Raw genomic sequence first — 13,498 nt, forward strand, 5'->3', positions numbered from 1 at the left:
TTCTTTTTTTTTTTTTTGGCGGGGTCGGGGTGGGTAGGAGGGAGGGACCGGTAATAGCCATCCTAATGGGTGTGAAGAGATAGCTCACTGTGGTTTTCGATTCGACTGGTGATGCTGTGCATCATCTCCTGTGCTCCTTGGCCATTTGTGTATCTTCTTTGGAGTCGTGTCTGTTCAGGTCCATTGACTACTTTTATATCTGTTTTGTTGTTTAGTTGTAGGAACCCTATGTATATTGAATACCAATCCGTTATCAGATTTAAGAGGCTGGTATCCAGTGTATATATTCTCTTCCATTTTGTGGGTTGCCTTTTCACTCTGTTAATATCTTTTGATGCACAAAAGTTTTAAATTTGTTTCCTTTTGTTGCATGTACTTTTGGTATCATAGTCGAGAAATCATTGCCAAATCCAGTGTCATGAAGTATTTCCTGTATGTTTTCTTCTAAGTTTTATAGTTTTTAGCTCTTATGTTTGGGTCTTTCATCCATTTTGAGTTAATTTTTGTAAAGTGTTTGAGAGTCCAACTTCATTTTTTTGTAAATGGATATCCAGTTTTCCCAGTATCATTTCTTGAGAAGACTGTCCCCTCCCCCACTGAATGGTCTTAGCGCCCTTGTTGAAATTGTTTGACCTTGTTACGTGGGATTGATCTCTGGGCTCCCAGTTCCATCCGTTGGTCTTCAGGTTTCTCTTTATGCCAGCACCACACTCTTGGTGACTGCAGCTTTGCAGTAAGTATGGAAATCAGGCCTCTAACTTTGTTCTTGATTTTCAAGATTGTTTTGGCTATTCTGGCACCCTTGAGATGGATTTTTCTATTTCTGCAAAAAATGTCGTTGGGACTTCTATAGGAATTACATTGAATCTGTAGGTCACTTTGGATAACGTTGACATCTTAACAATATTGTCTTCCGCCTCATGAACATAAAAGTCTTTCCATTTGTATCTTTTTAATTTGTCTCAGCAACATTGTGTTACTTTCCAGTGTACAAATCTTTTGCCTCCTTAAGTTTCTTCCTAAGTATCTTATTATTTTTATTCATTTCATCTTTAAAAAATATTAAAGACAACACTTTTAGTAGCACTGTTAGGACCAGGCTCTAAGAATCTTCCTTCCTTTTTTCTTCCTTCCTTTCCTTCCTCCCTTCCTTCCTCTCACCTTGTTTCCATTATTAGAAGGCCTGCCTGTATGCCAGGTGTTGTTAGACACCAGAAATAAGATGCAGATGTTTGTCCTTGAGGAGCTGACCGTGGAGTGGAAGAGACACAGGCAAAGAAGTGATTGCAGTATGATGTAGCAAGTGCTCTGATTCAGAATGGTTCTGGGGGGGCTCCAATCCTGTCTGAGGCATTTGCTCCCTGAGAAAAGATGTGGAAGGACTGGGCTGACTGAGGCCATAGAGGTGCGGCTGCCAGTCTTGTTCTGAAGACAGAGTTTAGGAAACTCAGCCCCTAGCTCCAAATGGGTGCTCTCTAATGCCGCCTCTTGCATCTGCCCTTTTATTTGTGGTTACGGGCACTGAATTCCCCCTAGTAGGACTGTTAGCGGTAGGTGCTGAGCTGTTCACAACAACATAGTTGGCTTTGGTCTCCAGTGTCAGCAAGTGCTGTATGTGCAGGGCTGATCTCTGCCCCAGGGTCAAGCTGAAAGGACGTATGTATATGTAATGTTCTGATGCTCCGTACGGGGTATTTCCTGAATGGTGCAGTGTGTGAAAGCGTTGTTCCTTTGAGACCGGGCGGTGGGCTGACTTTGCTGTTTGGGGGTACAGCTGGCTTAACTCGTCTCTCCCGCCCCAGCACGAGCTCGGCGTAGACCAGAGCAGGGCCGGTGGAGGCATGGGCAATGCTGAGCGTAGTGCCTGCACGGACTAGGCAGATTTGCGGGGTGTGTGCAACCCACGGACAGGCAGATGCCGTTTAGGATGAAGCCCTGCAGGGGCACAGACAGGGTCCTGGCCCCGGTCCGTCTGAGGGCACAGCCTGCATTTTCCCCAGCCCTGAGAAGATGCATGCCGTGGAACATCTTTTTCCACCGAGGGCAAGACAGAGGGAATGAAATCACAAATAGAGCAATTAATTTTCACAAATTTACTTTTTAAAAAGAATTGATTAACTTGTAAGTTGCTACTTGAAATCCTGGAGTCATGTTTCAGGGGTATGTGGATAGAGAGAAACCAGGCTGCATTGATTTCAAGAAGTAATGTGTGGCCAAGCCCTTGACTTCGATGCTAGAAGGAGGCTTTGTGCCGGGTGCTGATGGCAGGCTGTCTCCTTAGATCGAAAAGACCCAAAGCAGAGCCGAGAAAGCTAATATGGTGTCTCCTTTTCTTATTGATCAAGTAAATCTCAGGCTCCTGGATCTTTGTGTAAGGGGCAAGAGCATTTTGAAGAGGAACATGTGATACAGTTTTTGCTTTCACTCTGTTGCAGTCTGCACGAGGAGGAGTGCTTTGGGACCTGGTTAAATTCAGTGCATTTTTATTGAGTGCCTGCAAGGCACGGTGTTAGCTACGGTGGGAAATCCAATGATTAATAAATGTTTACTTCCCTCAAGGAGTCTGTGGTCTGGTGGGAGAGGCAGACATATAGATGGCCAGCTCTACAAGGTTGTGGGGGTGGCACAGAGCTTATAGGAGGGTTTAGGAGCAAGCAATTAATTCAGGTATACGTGTACCTTGTTTTTCAGTGGGGGGAGGAGGAATTCAGCTAGGACCTAGAGAAGGATGTGGAATGAAAGCGAGGCCTTGTAGACAAGCGTGCGGTCAGAAATGGAGGGAGGAAGGATGTTCCTGGGTGCAGGAGCAGCTTGTGGCAGGCCTGGGAGGGAGGGTGGAGCCCGAGGAGGGTGAGTGGACTGGGATGCAAAGGGGGGTTGAAGTCAGATCCCACAGGGCTGTGAATGCTGAGCTGGAGGTTTAGCCGTCATTCGGAAAGCCCAGGAAACAGTGCAGTGTTTGGAGCGAGAGATCAAGAAGGCACCTCCGGTGGTGGAGAGAAGGGAGTTTGCACATCTCACTGGGAGGGGCGAAGGTGGCTCAGGCAGTGTGGGTTGGTGAGACTGTCTGGAAGGGAAGGCCCAGAGTCCCCAGGCTGCTGTCAGCTCACGGTGCCACCTTGAGCAAGTCATAACCCCCTGGAGGGCTCTGTGTTTTCATCTGTTAAGTGGGTTGATGGGCTGTAGTGTTTTTGTCCTCATGTGAGAGTAGTTAAGTCAGCTTTTTTTTCCTGTTTTCCCCTGAGTGAGAGTTACATTTGATCCAAAGCTTTTTCTGCATCGGTTGAGGTGATCGTATGATTTCTTATCTTTACTCTGTTAATGCAGTGAGTTACTGTACATGGATTGGTTTTCGAATGTTAAACCAACCTTCTGTTTGTGGAATTACCCCAATTTGGGTTCTGTGTAAGGAATGAGAAATTAATTAGCATGAAGTTTTAGACATGAGAGGCCCTTGGAAATGGAATGTTCATGCACAGCGTATTTACTTGTCGAGGAACCCCAAGCTGGACATTGTGATTTTTAGAGGAGCTGTCAGGAGGGCAGTCTCGGGGCAGTCTGAGGCCCCGAGAGGCTGTGTCTGTCTCTGGCCGAGGGTTGAGGACGATGGTATGGAGAGGGCTTTGGCACCCTGGCCCTCCAGCCAGGCTGGCCTCTGGCCCTGTGTGGCTCCTCCACTGGCGGCTCCTATATGGGCACACTGAGCTACTGTGAACCCTGATTGAAGGAAACAGGAATAATTCTATATCCACTTCTTAGGACTGCTATGATTAGTCTGAACATGTGAAGTTCTTAGCCCACTGCCTGGCCCATGGAATATACTCAGTAAATGTCAGCCAGCACTGTTATATCATCAGCATCATCACTATCACCGTCTTCACCATCATCATTATTCATCATCATCATCATTCACATAATTGTCGTCATCACCATCACCACCACCATCACTATCAGTATCACCACTATTACCACCACCACCATCATCATCACATCACCATTGCCATCTCCACCATCACCATCATCATCATCACTGTCATCACCACCATCATCATCATCACCACCACTACCACCACCACCACCACCACCATCATCACTATCACCATCACCACCACCATGATCACCACCACCACCATCAATCATCACATCACCGTTGCCATCACCACCATCATCTTCACCATCAGCAGCATCTGTGGTATCCCAATAGTGTATCAGCAGCAGCAGCAGCAACTGTGGTAGCCTCATGGTCCGTATCATTAATATTGGTGCAGATGGAAGCCTTCCTCTCTTTCTGTGAGCCACAGGTAATTCTTTACATCACTGGGCAGCTGTTTGAAAGGTGATCAGGAGATTGAGCAGAGGTGATGGCTTTGCCTTTTCGAGTCTCTGGTGCACATAATCTATATGAGGCACAGACCAGAGTGTTAATTTTTTATTTTGAGGAAAAGATCCATGTGTGTGCTTACTTCGAGCTACTGCCAAACCTTCCAGAAAAACAACAACAAAAACCATCATGCAGGGAAAGAACTTTGAGCATGGTTTCTCGCTGCTTCCTTTCCCAATTCACTTCTCATACAAGGAGGTCTGGCTTCTATGCTGGGCTCTACAGTCCAGGACAGAGAAATTCTGGTGGATGTGCCTCTATCCCTAGTGATGGCTGTTTGTAGCCCGGCTATTAGTATAGAGGGAAGATGGGTTTGAGGGGAAGAATATATTTCGCATACAGCCCCCCACCCAGAGGGAGGCTAATGCTACACTTCCCAACATGTGAATGAGATGTCATGACCATATTCTCTAGTGGAGTTGATGCCAGACCCCAACAGATCAGAAAAATGAAGAAGAAAAACCTAGTGACTAGTGGAAAGGTTGCCATCTTTGTACTGTGTCAGATGAAGACATCTTTAATCCAGATGCCATTTGTCCTTCATAAAGGAGAAGATACTTCTCATCCCTGCTCATCCCCTAAAAAGAGCAACTTTGAAAGGTCAAATAATGAGAATAAGGAATAGTTACTTACATTAAATACTTTTGAGTTTAGTTTAAAAGTTCCCTGCATTGTCCCTGTTTTTCTCATACCACTCAAGAATTGGGCACCACCGCCCCAACCTGTCTGGGTTCAGCTGCCTGCGGTGGAGGTCTCTGCTCCGGCTCCCCTGCAGCGTGAATAAACTAACCACAGAATACCCCTTTTAAATTGTTTCGGATGTACCTTCTTGTACTAGTTTACTACTGTTGTTGTAACAAATTACCACAAACTTACGGGCTTAAAAACGACACAAACTTATTACCTTCCAATTCTGGAGATCCGAAGTCCTAAAATCAAGGTCGCATCAGGGCTGCGCTCTACGGGGGGCTGCGAGGAGAAGCTGCTTCCTTGCCCTGTGCAGTTTCTAGAGGCGGCTACATCCCTTGGCTTGGTTTGCTCCCCTGCTCTTTTTCTTAGAGAGGGGTCTTGCTCTGTGGCCCAGGCTGGAGCGCAGTGGCGCGATCACAGCTCACTGTGGCTTTGACCTCTTGGGCTCAAGCAATCCTCCTTCAGCCTCTCAAGTAGCTGTGACTATAGGTGTGCCACCACACCCAGCTGATCTTTTAAAATTTGCTATGGGTCTTGCAATGTTGTTCAGGCTCATCTAGAACTCCTGGCCTCAAGCCATCCTCTTGCCTCGACCTCCCAAAGTGCTGGGATTACAGGTGTGACCCACAGCACCTAGCCTGCTCCCTTTTTTGTGTCACTTTGACTTCATCTCTTTCTCTCTTGACTCTGATTGTCCTGTCTTCCTCTTACAAGGACCCTTGTGATGACATTGGACCCACTGGATAATCCGGGATTAACCCCCACATCCCAAGATCCTGATTTAATCACACCTGCAGCGCCCCCTCTGGCCGCATGCGGTGCCTGCTCACAGGCTCTGGGATTTCGGATTTGGGTGTCTTTGGAGGGCCGTCATTCTGTCTGCTGTCCTTAAACCCCTCTCTCCTACTCCCTTGTCAAATACTCTTACATAGCTGGGTCTTTTAATTTGCCTTCATGATATGGGATTATTCAGTCGTTAATCCTAGAATGAACAAAGGGCTGGGCGGCGGGTGTTCTGGTCTTTATTCTGCTTGATTTGGGGCCACCTGCATAGTCCTCTGAGGCTCTTTTTCCTTTATAAAATCATGGGTCTGTTGGCTCATACTATAGTTAAATTTGAAGTTTCTATATCCACGGATAAGATTTTCATCGCTGCTTTTCACTGTCTGCTTTAGGGATTGGGGAGTGTGGTATTTAAAGGTGAAACCGTAAGGACGGAATTATGTGTATGTGCTTTACAAATTCACATGTGCCTGAACGTATTTACACTTGACGTGCTCTTTTTATTTCATTTTTATGATTTTTGACATGTTTATTTTTTCCACATCTATAACAGAATAGGCATGCTGGCGGGGACGCTGTTAAGAACTGTGATAAATGGATTTGTGGTTGCTAAAGGCTTAAGAATATGGTTTTGCTGGACTGGGGAAGTTCAGCATGTGCTCTGGGCTTCTTTTTACCTGATGCAGTTATTTCTTGTTAAAGATTCACTATAAAATGCCAAATAAACTTTATAACTACTAATAATCATCTTTGTCAGTTGAGGCCACTTAGATTTTATGATTTTTGGGGAAAATACTTAAGAAAATAGGATTTTCTACATAGGTTTGGCTTTTGTCATTGTAGGATTTTTGTGAACATGTGGTAGTGTGCTCGCTTTGGCTTTTTAAAAAGAATTCTGGTAGCGATAGAAGTCTTCGTAGCCGTAAAAAAATACAACCACAAGAAAAGCCTTCAGCATCGACTGAGCGTTCACTGCGGCCCATTGTGCCAAATCTGGCAGGGGCATGGCCTCCTTTAAGGCGCGAAATGCACACTCAGTGCTGTGAGGGCGGCACCAATATCCTTATTTTACAGACTGAAAAACTGAAGCTAGAGAGGGTAGGTCATTTGCTGAGGGCAGGCGGGTCCTCAGCGGTGGAGGTGTTGTCCTCTCCGTTTTGGTTGTTTCTAGAGACCATGACCGTGAACACCACAGGGTCTGTGTGGACCTGAAGTTCTAGACTTTGCAGCCTGATGCCAGCAACTTGGGTTTTTAAATCCTTTGACCAGCTAAGTGCTACCCTGTCCTCGGAGGTGTGGGCATGAAACACTGAAAGGCGTGTGACCTCTGCTCTCTGGTGGTCTTTCCTTTGGTAGGGGACGTCTTCAGACACACGTCTGAAATAAGCCTGGCTCATCTAGAAGAAAATACAGGGGAGATCAAGTGTGCGTGGTGCCCGTGGTGTCTGGAGCGGTGGCGTTGAAAGAGCAAATGCATAGTCAGGCCTGGCTTTCTTGACAAGGTGCATCCAGTGGCAAGACCCAGGTGGCCAGGGAGGATAGGTTGGCACCCAGAGGATGGGCCAGCTTCTTTCTTTCAGTGGGAAGAAGGGCCCAGGGAAGGGAGTGTGTGGTTGGGAGGTGTGGTGCAGTGTGGCGGGATGGTCCAGGTGGTGGAGGGCCCGACACGCTTGCTGGAGGAATTTGCACAGGATGTGGTTAAGGTGAATTTTAGAAATGCAGCACCATAAAGATTCCAATCAAGCATAGTCCAGCCTGGCTGGACTGTTTAGGATGGATGAGAAATTTGATCAGCAATTTTGAAGATGAGTTTTACATTGAATGTTACATTTTTTTAAGGTAGAGTCCAGGTGTATGAGCAACACCACTGTATGTATTCATATACACACATATATATACATATATGTATTTTAAATTAACAGTGAGCTAATTGAATACTTTTGGGGACTTAAATACTTTGTAACATTCTTTTTATACCTGTGAAAGTTGCCTTTATTCTGTACTGCTTGAGCAAAAGTGTGGTTTGAATTTAACGGTAGGAATATTTAGGTGCTTATCTAGGAGCAATATGACCCTCTTGCAAAATAGGAACAGCTTTATGTCAGGGTAAACATTCAAGATTTCAGACATTTCATGGCTATTATCGTCAGTTTTAAGGATTTCTTCTTAACATTGGACATATTTTTGGCCACTATAATTGTTATGTCACCTATTGGCTTAATATCAACATAGTTATATGATAATTTTTTTTATAAATTTGGTTTCCAAAGAATATTGAGTCCATGTGCAATTGATTCACAGTTAGGAAAATAAAAAGAATCCATTGGTGGAAATAAACAGTAGTATGTGAAGTGACAATCAAAGTGCTGTTAACAGTGATCTCAGTTTTTTTCCCATTATAAATATCCACTTGTATGCGGTATTATTCAGGCATAAAAAGGAACGAGGGTCTGACACCTGCTATAATGTGGATCAGCCTTGGGAACATTATGCCGAGTGACAGAAGTCAGACAGCAAAGGGCAAATACTGCTTATATGATTGCACTTACATGAGGCACCGAGGTACTGCTAGTGACAGAAAGTAGATGGGAAGTTACCAAGGGCTGGGGAGTTATTGCTTAAGGGGTAGTAGGTTTCTGTTTGGAGTGATGAAAAAGTTTTGGATGTAAGGGGTGATGGTTGTACAACATTGTGAATATAATTAGTGCCACTGAATTGTGCATTTAAAATGGTTAAAATGGCAAATTTTACATTTGTATATATTTTAGCACAATAAAAAAATCACTTATGGTGATTAATGTTATGGGTAGTTATGAATTTCTCCTGCTTAAACTACTGGCCCTTTTTGTTTGTCTCTGAAGGATAAGGCTACTTTCGTGGGTATCAGAGAGAATGATCCAGGCAAAGACTGACTATATTTCAATATTAAAGCCCAGCAACAGTAAATCAAGCAAAAACAACCCAGCACAGTCACTTCGACGTCTACTAATGTATTTTCCCTCTTTTCCATCACAGCCTTTTATAACTACGACGCCAGGGGAGCAGATGAGCTTTCTTTGCAGATAGGAGACACTGTGCACATCTTAGAGACATACGAAGGTGCGTATACATTTTGGTGCCTTTTTTCTTGTGGGGCAGTGGGCACATGTTTTCAGTGCCTACTGGGCACAGCATTACCCTGTTACAAACACATATGCAATCAGTTTCTGTTCTCATGATCAATTTTCTTGCAGATAGATGGCTTTTCAGGTAAGGGTGTAGTGACGCTGTGCATTCTTTCAAAGTTTTATTAAGATCAACTTAAAAATAAAAATTCCCATTTTTAACATCTTCAAAAAACCTCATTAGCTCCTTACTTTGCAAGTGTATGTAAATCTTGACTGTTAATAACTGACCACTTGATAATAATTATGTTAAGATAGTTTATTTAGTTTATTGTTGTAATGTGTTTGATATGAATTGTGAGGTTTTTTTTAAATGCCCTCAGATCTGTTAGCAGCATGTCTCAGAAGAACCATAATTTTCATCTTTTTTTTTTTTTTTTAAACCTGTAATCTCCATTTTCTTCGGAGGGAACAGAGATTTGTCACAGTTATGTGGGATGCAGTCCAGTGAACCAATCATTATAATTATCCAATAAATAAACTGTTGGTAATAGTGGTTTTTGCAATGTCCTTGGTTTTTTAGACAGTTGTTTTCCATATTTCGTGTTTTGCAACTACTTTGAGCAGGGCACCTTTTGTTTAATGCCGTGGTTCCTTTTGCACAGAAGCAAAGCAGTGAAGGGCTTGATTTTTTTGAAGATTGCTCAGATTTGTGTAAGATTGTGTTTTTGACTTGTTGGCTTCTTTTCCTGCTTGAAGAAGGTACTTCCCATGTAGCATATGAATAAAAATATCTGAATAGAATGGATAATTTCAGTAGCAAATTTGCTTTTAGGTTAGGTTTAACTAAACCCATCCAAGTGGGAGGTCAGGGTAGGGGAGGAAACTGTAGACATCTCATAGTCATCAACTTGAGTCCTTGAATCTTTCAACTTGGTCCTTGAATCCACTTTGCAAGGAGTGAAGCGGTGTGAGCTTCTGTGCCTTAGGCAAGCTGTGGCCGGCTCTGGTGTCCCTGGAAGAGAAGCACAGACCTATTGAAATACCCATGTTTGAAGCCCTCACTGCCCATCTGACGCATGCTGACATAGAATCCCATTCCATTTGCACCTTTCACCCGAAAGGAGTCCCATCTGAAAAAAGAAAATCAGCTTTCGTGGCCTGTGCAGGAAGCCCGTGTAACTCTTCAAAACCAGACCCTGTCCGTCCCTCCTGAATGGGTGGTTGTGATGGGCGCATTCTGCTTGTTTTCAGTTTTTACAGCCGACAGTTGGATTTTCTCATCTCCTCTCAGTACATATTGCCAGTGGCTGGGAGGAAACAGAGAGAAATTAAGTAGAGGTTAAGGATCAAACCTCTCCTCTTGGACACTTTTCTGATCTGGAGGGAAATGGTCTTACATCTTTTTCATTTTTGCTGCCGGTCAGTTGAAGTTGAAATCCTGCTTAATAAACACTGGGCAATGATGTCATTCCTGACTAGTTAATGATTTCCTGTGGAGCCTGAGTCTGTGGGGACTGCAGTTTCTCGTTCAGAAGAAGAATGTGCTCTTTAAACAGTGGAATCCTTAAGTGCATCACTGGTGCTTGTAATACTTCTAACTTGAAAAAAATTTGATGGCAGGCGTTTGGCTTTTTGGCTGGCATGATAAGGGGTCTATAACGAATGTTTGGTTTTTTGGGCTAGTCAGTCTTCTTAGATTCTGATTAAAATATTTCAATCTTTGCAAAGACTCTTTTCTAACATAAAATGCATTTCATTTCCTTGACAACTACCTTTTTGGTTTTAATCAGAATCTGATCAGAGAAATGGATTTGGGGGAAGTAATTTTTGACTTTGGGTAACTTGGTGACTTCATTATCATTAAATGAAAATGGAATAATGTACTCCCCTTTGTTTTCCTGCTTCTCCCTCTCGTTTAAATTTCATGATTTGTATCAGAGTCTGGGATTTTCTTTTTTCTTTCCTCCCCCCTCCCCTCTATTTCCTCTAAGGAGATTTTTCTGTGTGTCAAGTTTTCTTTTTCTATGTGATCCTTTTCAGGATATTGTCAAGCTTGCTCTAAAGATGTAATTTCTAGATGATCACTCTATTTTAAGGTTCAAAGAACAAATTTACTTTCAAGTTATGGTTAATTTCTCTTTCTTGGGCTCATGAAGGCTTAGAGCATAGGACAAAGAAAAGGAACTTTCCAGGTCACCGTGGAGGTAGGAAGAGCTTTGAGGGGTCATTCGTGTAAGCACCTGCCTTTAGCAGTGTCCAGGGTCGGCCAGACGGGAGAAGTGAGGCCACGGCCTGGCTGTCATGACCCTTGTGTGGCCAGGAGTCTGCTCATTTCCACAGGACCCCCAGGGACTGTACCTGGGACATTGCACAAAGATTCAGAAATTATCTTTTGATAATTTGAACTTAATTTATTCGAATTTTTAAAAGTGATAATGGTATATTTTCTTCCAAAATGACTTGCCTGCCATTGTCCTGGGCTGGACTGTGCCCTCCCTGAGTTTGGGGACTGCGTCTTGCCCATATTTGCCTGTGTCTTGGGTGGGTGTCTCTTGTTTGGAGCAGGTTTGTTGACTACACGGAGGCCACTAGCAAGCCCTGCCAGGGAGAATTTAGCTCTACTAGCTGTGAGTCTTCCCACCCCCAACTCCTGCCTTCTCTGCCATCCCCCACAGAGCAGCCAGGTATCGTTCTATTGTTAATACAGTCTCTCACGCCTCTGCGCGCAGCCCTTGGCAGGACTTCCTCTCCTCTTCATGCTAAGCTGTCATGCAACACAGTTTGTGGTTTGACCCCTGCTTGCTTAGGGGTCTTCCAGTCTATGAGCTCACAGAGGGTTTCTCTATTTGTGCTGCGTTGTGTAGTTGCTGGCACATAGCGTGTGGGCTCAGTTAGTTGAAGGAATAATACAAAAAATCCTGGGGAGGAAAACCAGAGGTTTTCGTTTTTGCTTAGGAAGGAAAGAAAGGCAGGAAAGAAATAACCATCTAGTAACGTTTGGGTAAAACTCCAGACTGTGTTTGGAGTGGGCGCTTTTGTTTACCTGTGTTCTTGTACTATTTGGTGTGCATATATTTTTAATGCATGTAAGTCTGGTTACAGCTCTCATTCTGTTCCCTAGTTTTTTCCTTCGTGCTCTGTTTTAAGATGCACTCCGTTGTCTGTGCCTTTTTAGACCATCCGTTGCTCTGATGGCTTCGTGTGCGTGTCCATGTTTCACTAACTGCGGTCCTACCCGTGGGCACTCAGTTTGTCCCCACTTCCCAGCACCCGAGGTCCTGCTGCCATGAGCATCCTGTGTCCGTCCCGCTGTGCACGGGTGTGCTGGTGTCTCTGGGCTGTGCTCTCTAGTCTCGGGTGTGGGGTGTGGGGTGCGGGCGCTGGGTGGGCAGGGCCTGCCCGCTGCAGTCTGCGCTCCCACCACAGGGCCCGGGGCTGCCACGTCGTGCAGCCTTCCGATTTCCACCGCTCTTAACTGTGTGGTGATACTACATTGTAAGCCTTCATTTCTCTGCTTACCATGAGGCTTAAGCATCTCTTCGTATGTATGTCTTTTGGGTTTCATCTGTACGTTGTTTATAAACTTTGTCCATTTCCTCACTTGGTTGCTGTCTTTTTCTTATTTCTTTGCAGTATTTCCTTGTATATTCTAGGATGTTCATCCTTTGTCAGTTTCAGAAAAGAAAGGACATATTAATGCTGAAAATGCAGGAGAGATATAACAGAATAAAAAACAGTCCTTTAAACGGAGTAAAGGCGGCTTTCGAGTACCTCGTGGCCTTGCCTTCCCTGTCTCCGCTCTGCTGTCTGCGAAGCCTGTGTCACCCACGGGCACTGATTCCGGGCGGGCGTACTGAATCCACTGACCTCGACAATATGGCTGTCAGGAGATAAAATCCTTCAAACATGCGGCTGAAATGTAGACATTTTGTATCTGTGGGTCCCCCTCATCAATCTCTTTAGTTTCCATGTCAGGAAAGTGAAGTGGCCTGAATTGGTCATGCCTGGGTCTTTGCACGTCGTTTGCAGGGGTCATGGCAGTTTCTGTCTCCTTTTCTAGATATTTAGAAAACATCTGTTTACTAATCCCTTGAGCATTTTGCTCATTTTAACACCGTCATTTTCTGGTTCACAATCATGCTCTTCACCCCTGGTTGCTGAAACTGTCATTTCCTGAGAGGGGTGGTGGCCAGTTGCTGCAGCTTGTGGCCATTTTCAGTCTGTCTGAGCTCGCTCTCTAATTCACACATCCCTGGCTTCTGGGCTTTGACTTTCTGATAGTGCAGAAAAACCCAATGTATGGTTAGTATCTGGGAATTTATGTTTTCCAAGCACTCTCTGTAAAAGGGGTCCTTTTGTTCCTGTGTGGCAGAGTTGGGATTTGTCTCTGAGCTTTTGGTTTGATTTCCAGAAGCAAAGGTAACCTGGAGTGACTTCAGAATGTGGGATAAGAAAACGTCCATCTGGTGCCATGCAGTGGTGGGGTGGCCATGGACCCCTGGGTGTTTGTGGGGACAAGTGTCTGCCCTCAGCCCGA

At 44.5% G+C, this 13,498-nt stretch overlaps 1 protein-coding gene across 1 annotated transcript in view; it reads left to right on the forward strand.

Moving 5' to 3' along the window:
* Positions 1 to 13,498, forward strand: part of DOCK1 (dedicator of cytokinesis 1) — a 470,019-nt gene that overhangs the window by 44,895 nt on the left and 411,626 nt on the right. The window contains exon 2 of the mRNA XM_069460828.1: positions 8,870 to 8,953. Coding sequence (XP_069316929.1) covers positions 8,870 to 8,953 — 84 coding nt within the window. The remainder of the gene's footprint in view (positions 1 to 8,869; positions 8,954 to 13,498) is intronic.

The sequence above is a fragment of the Eulemur rufifrons genome, chromosome 28 (genome assembly GCF_041146395.1).
Source record: "Eulemur rufifrons isolate Redbay chromosome 28, OSU_ERuf_1, whole genome shotgun sequence".
NCBI classification, from domain to species: Eukaryota; Metazoa; Chordata; class Mammalia; order Primates; family Lemuridae; genus Eulemur; species Eulemur rufifrons.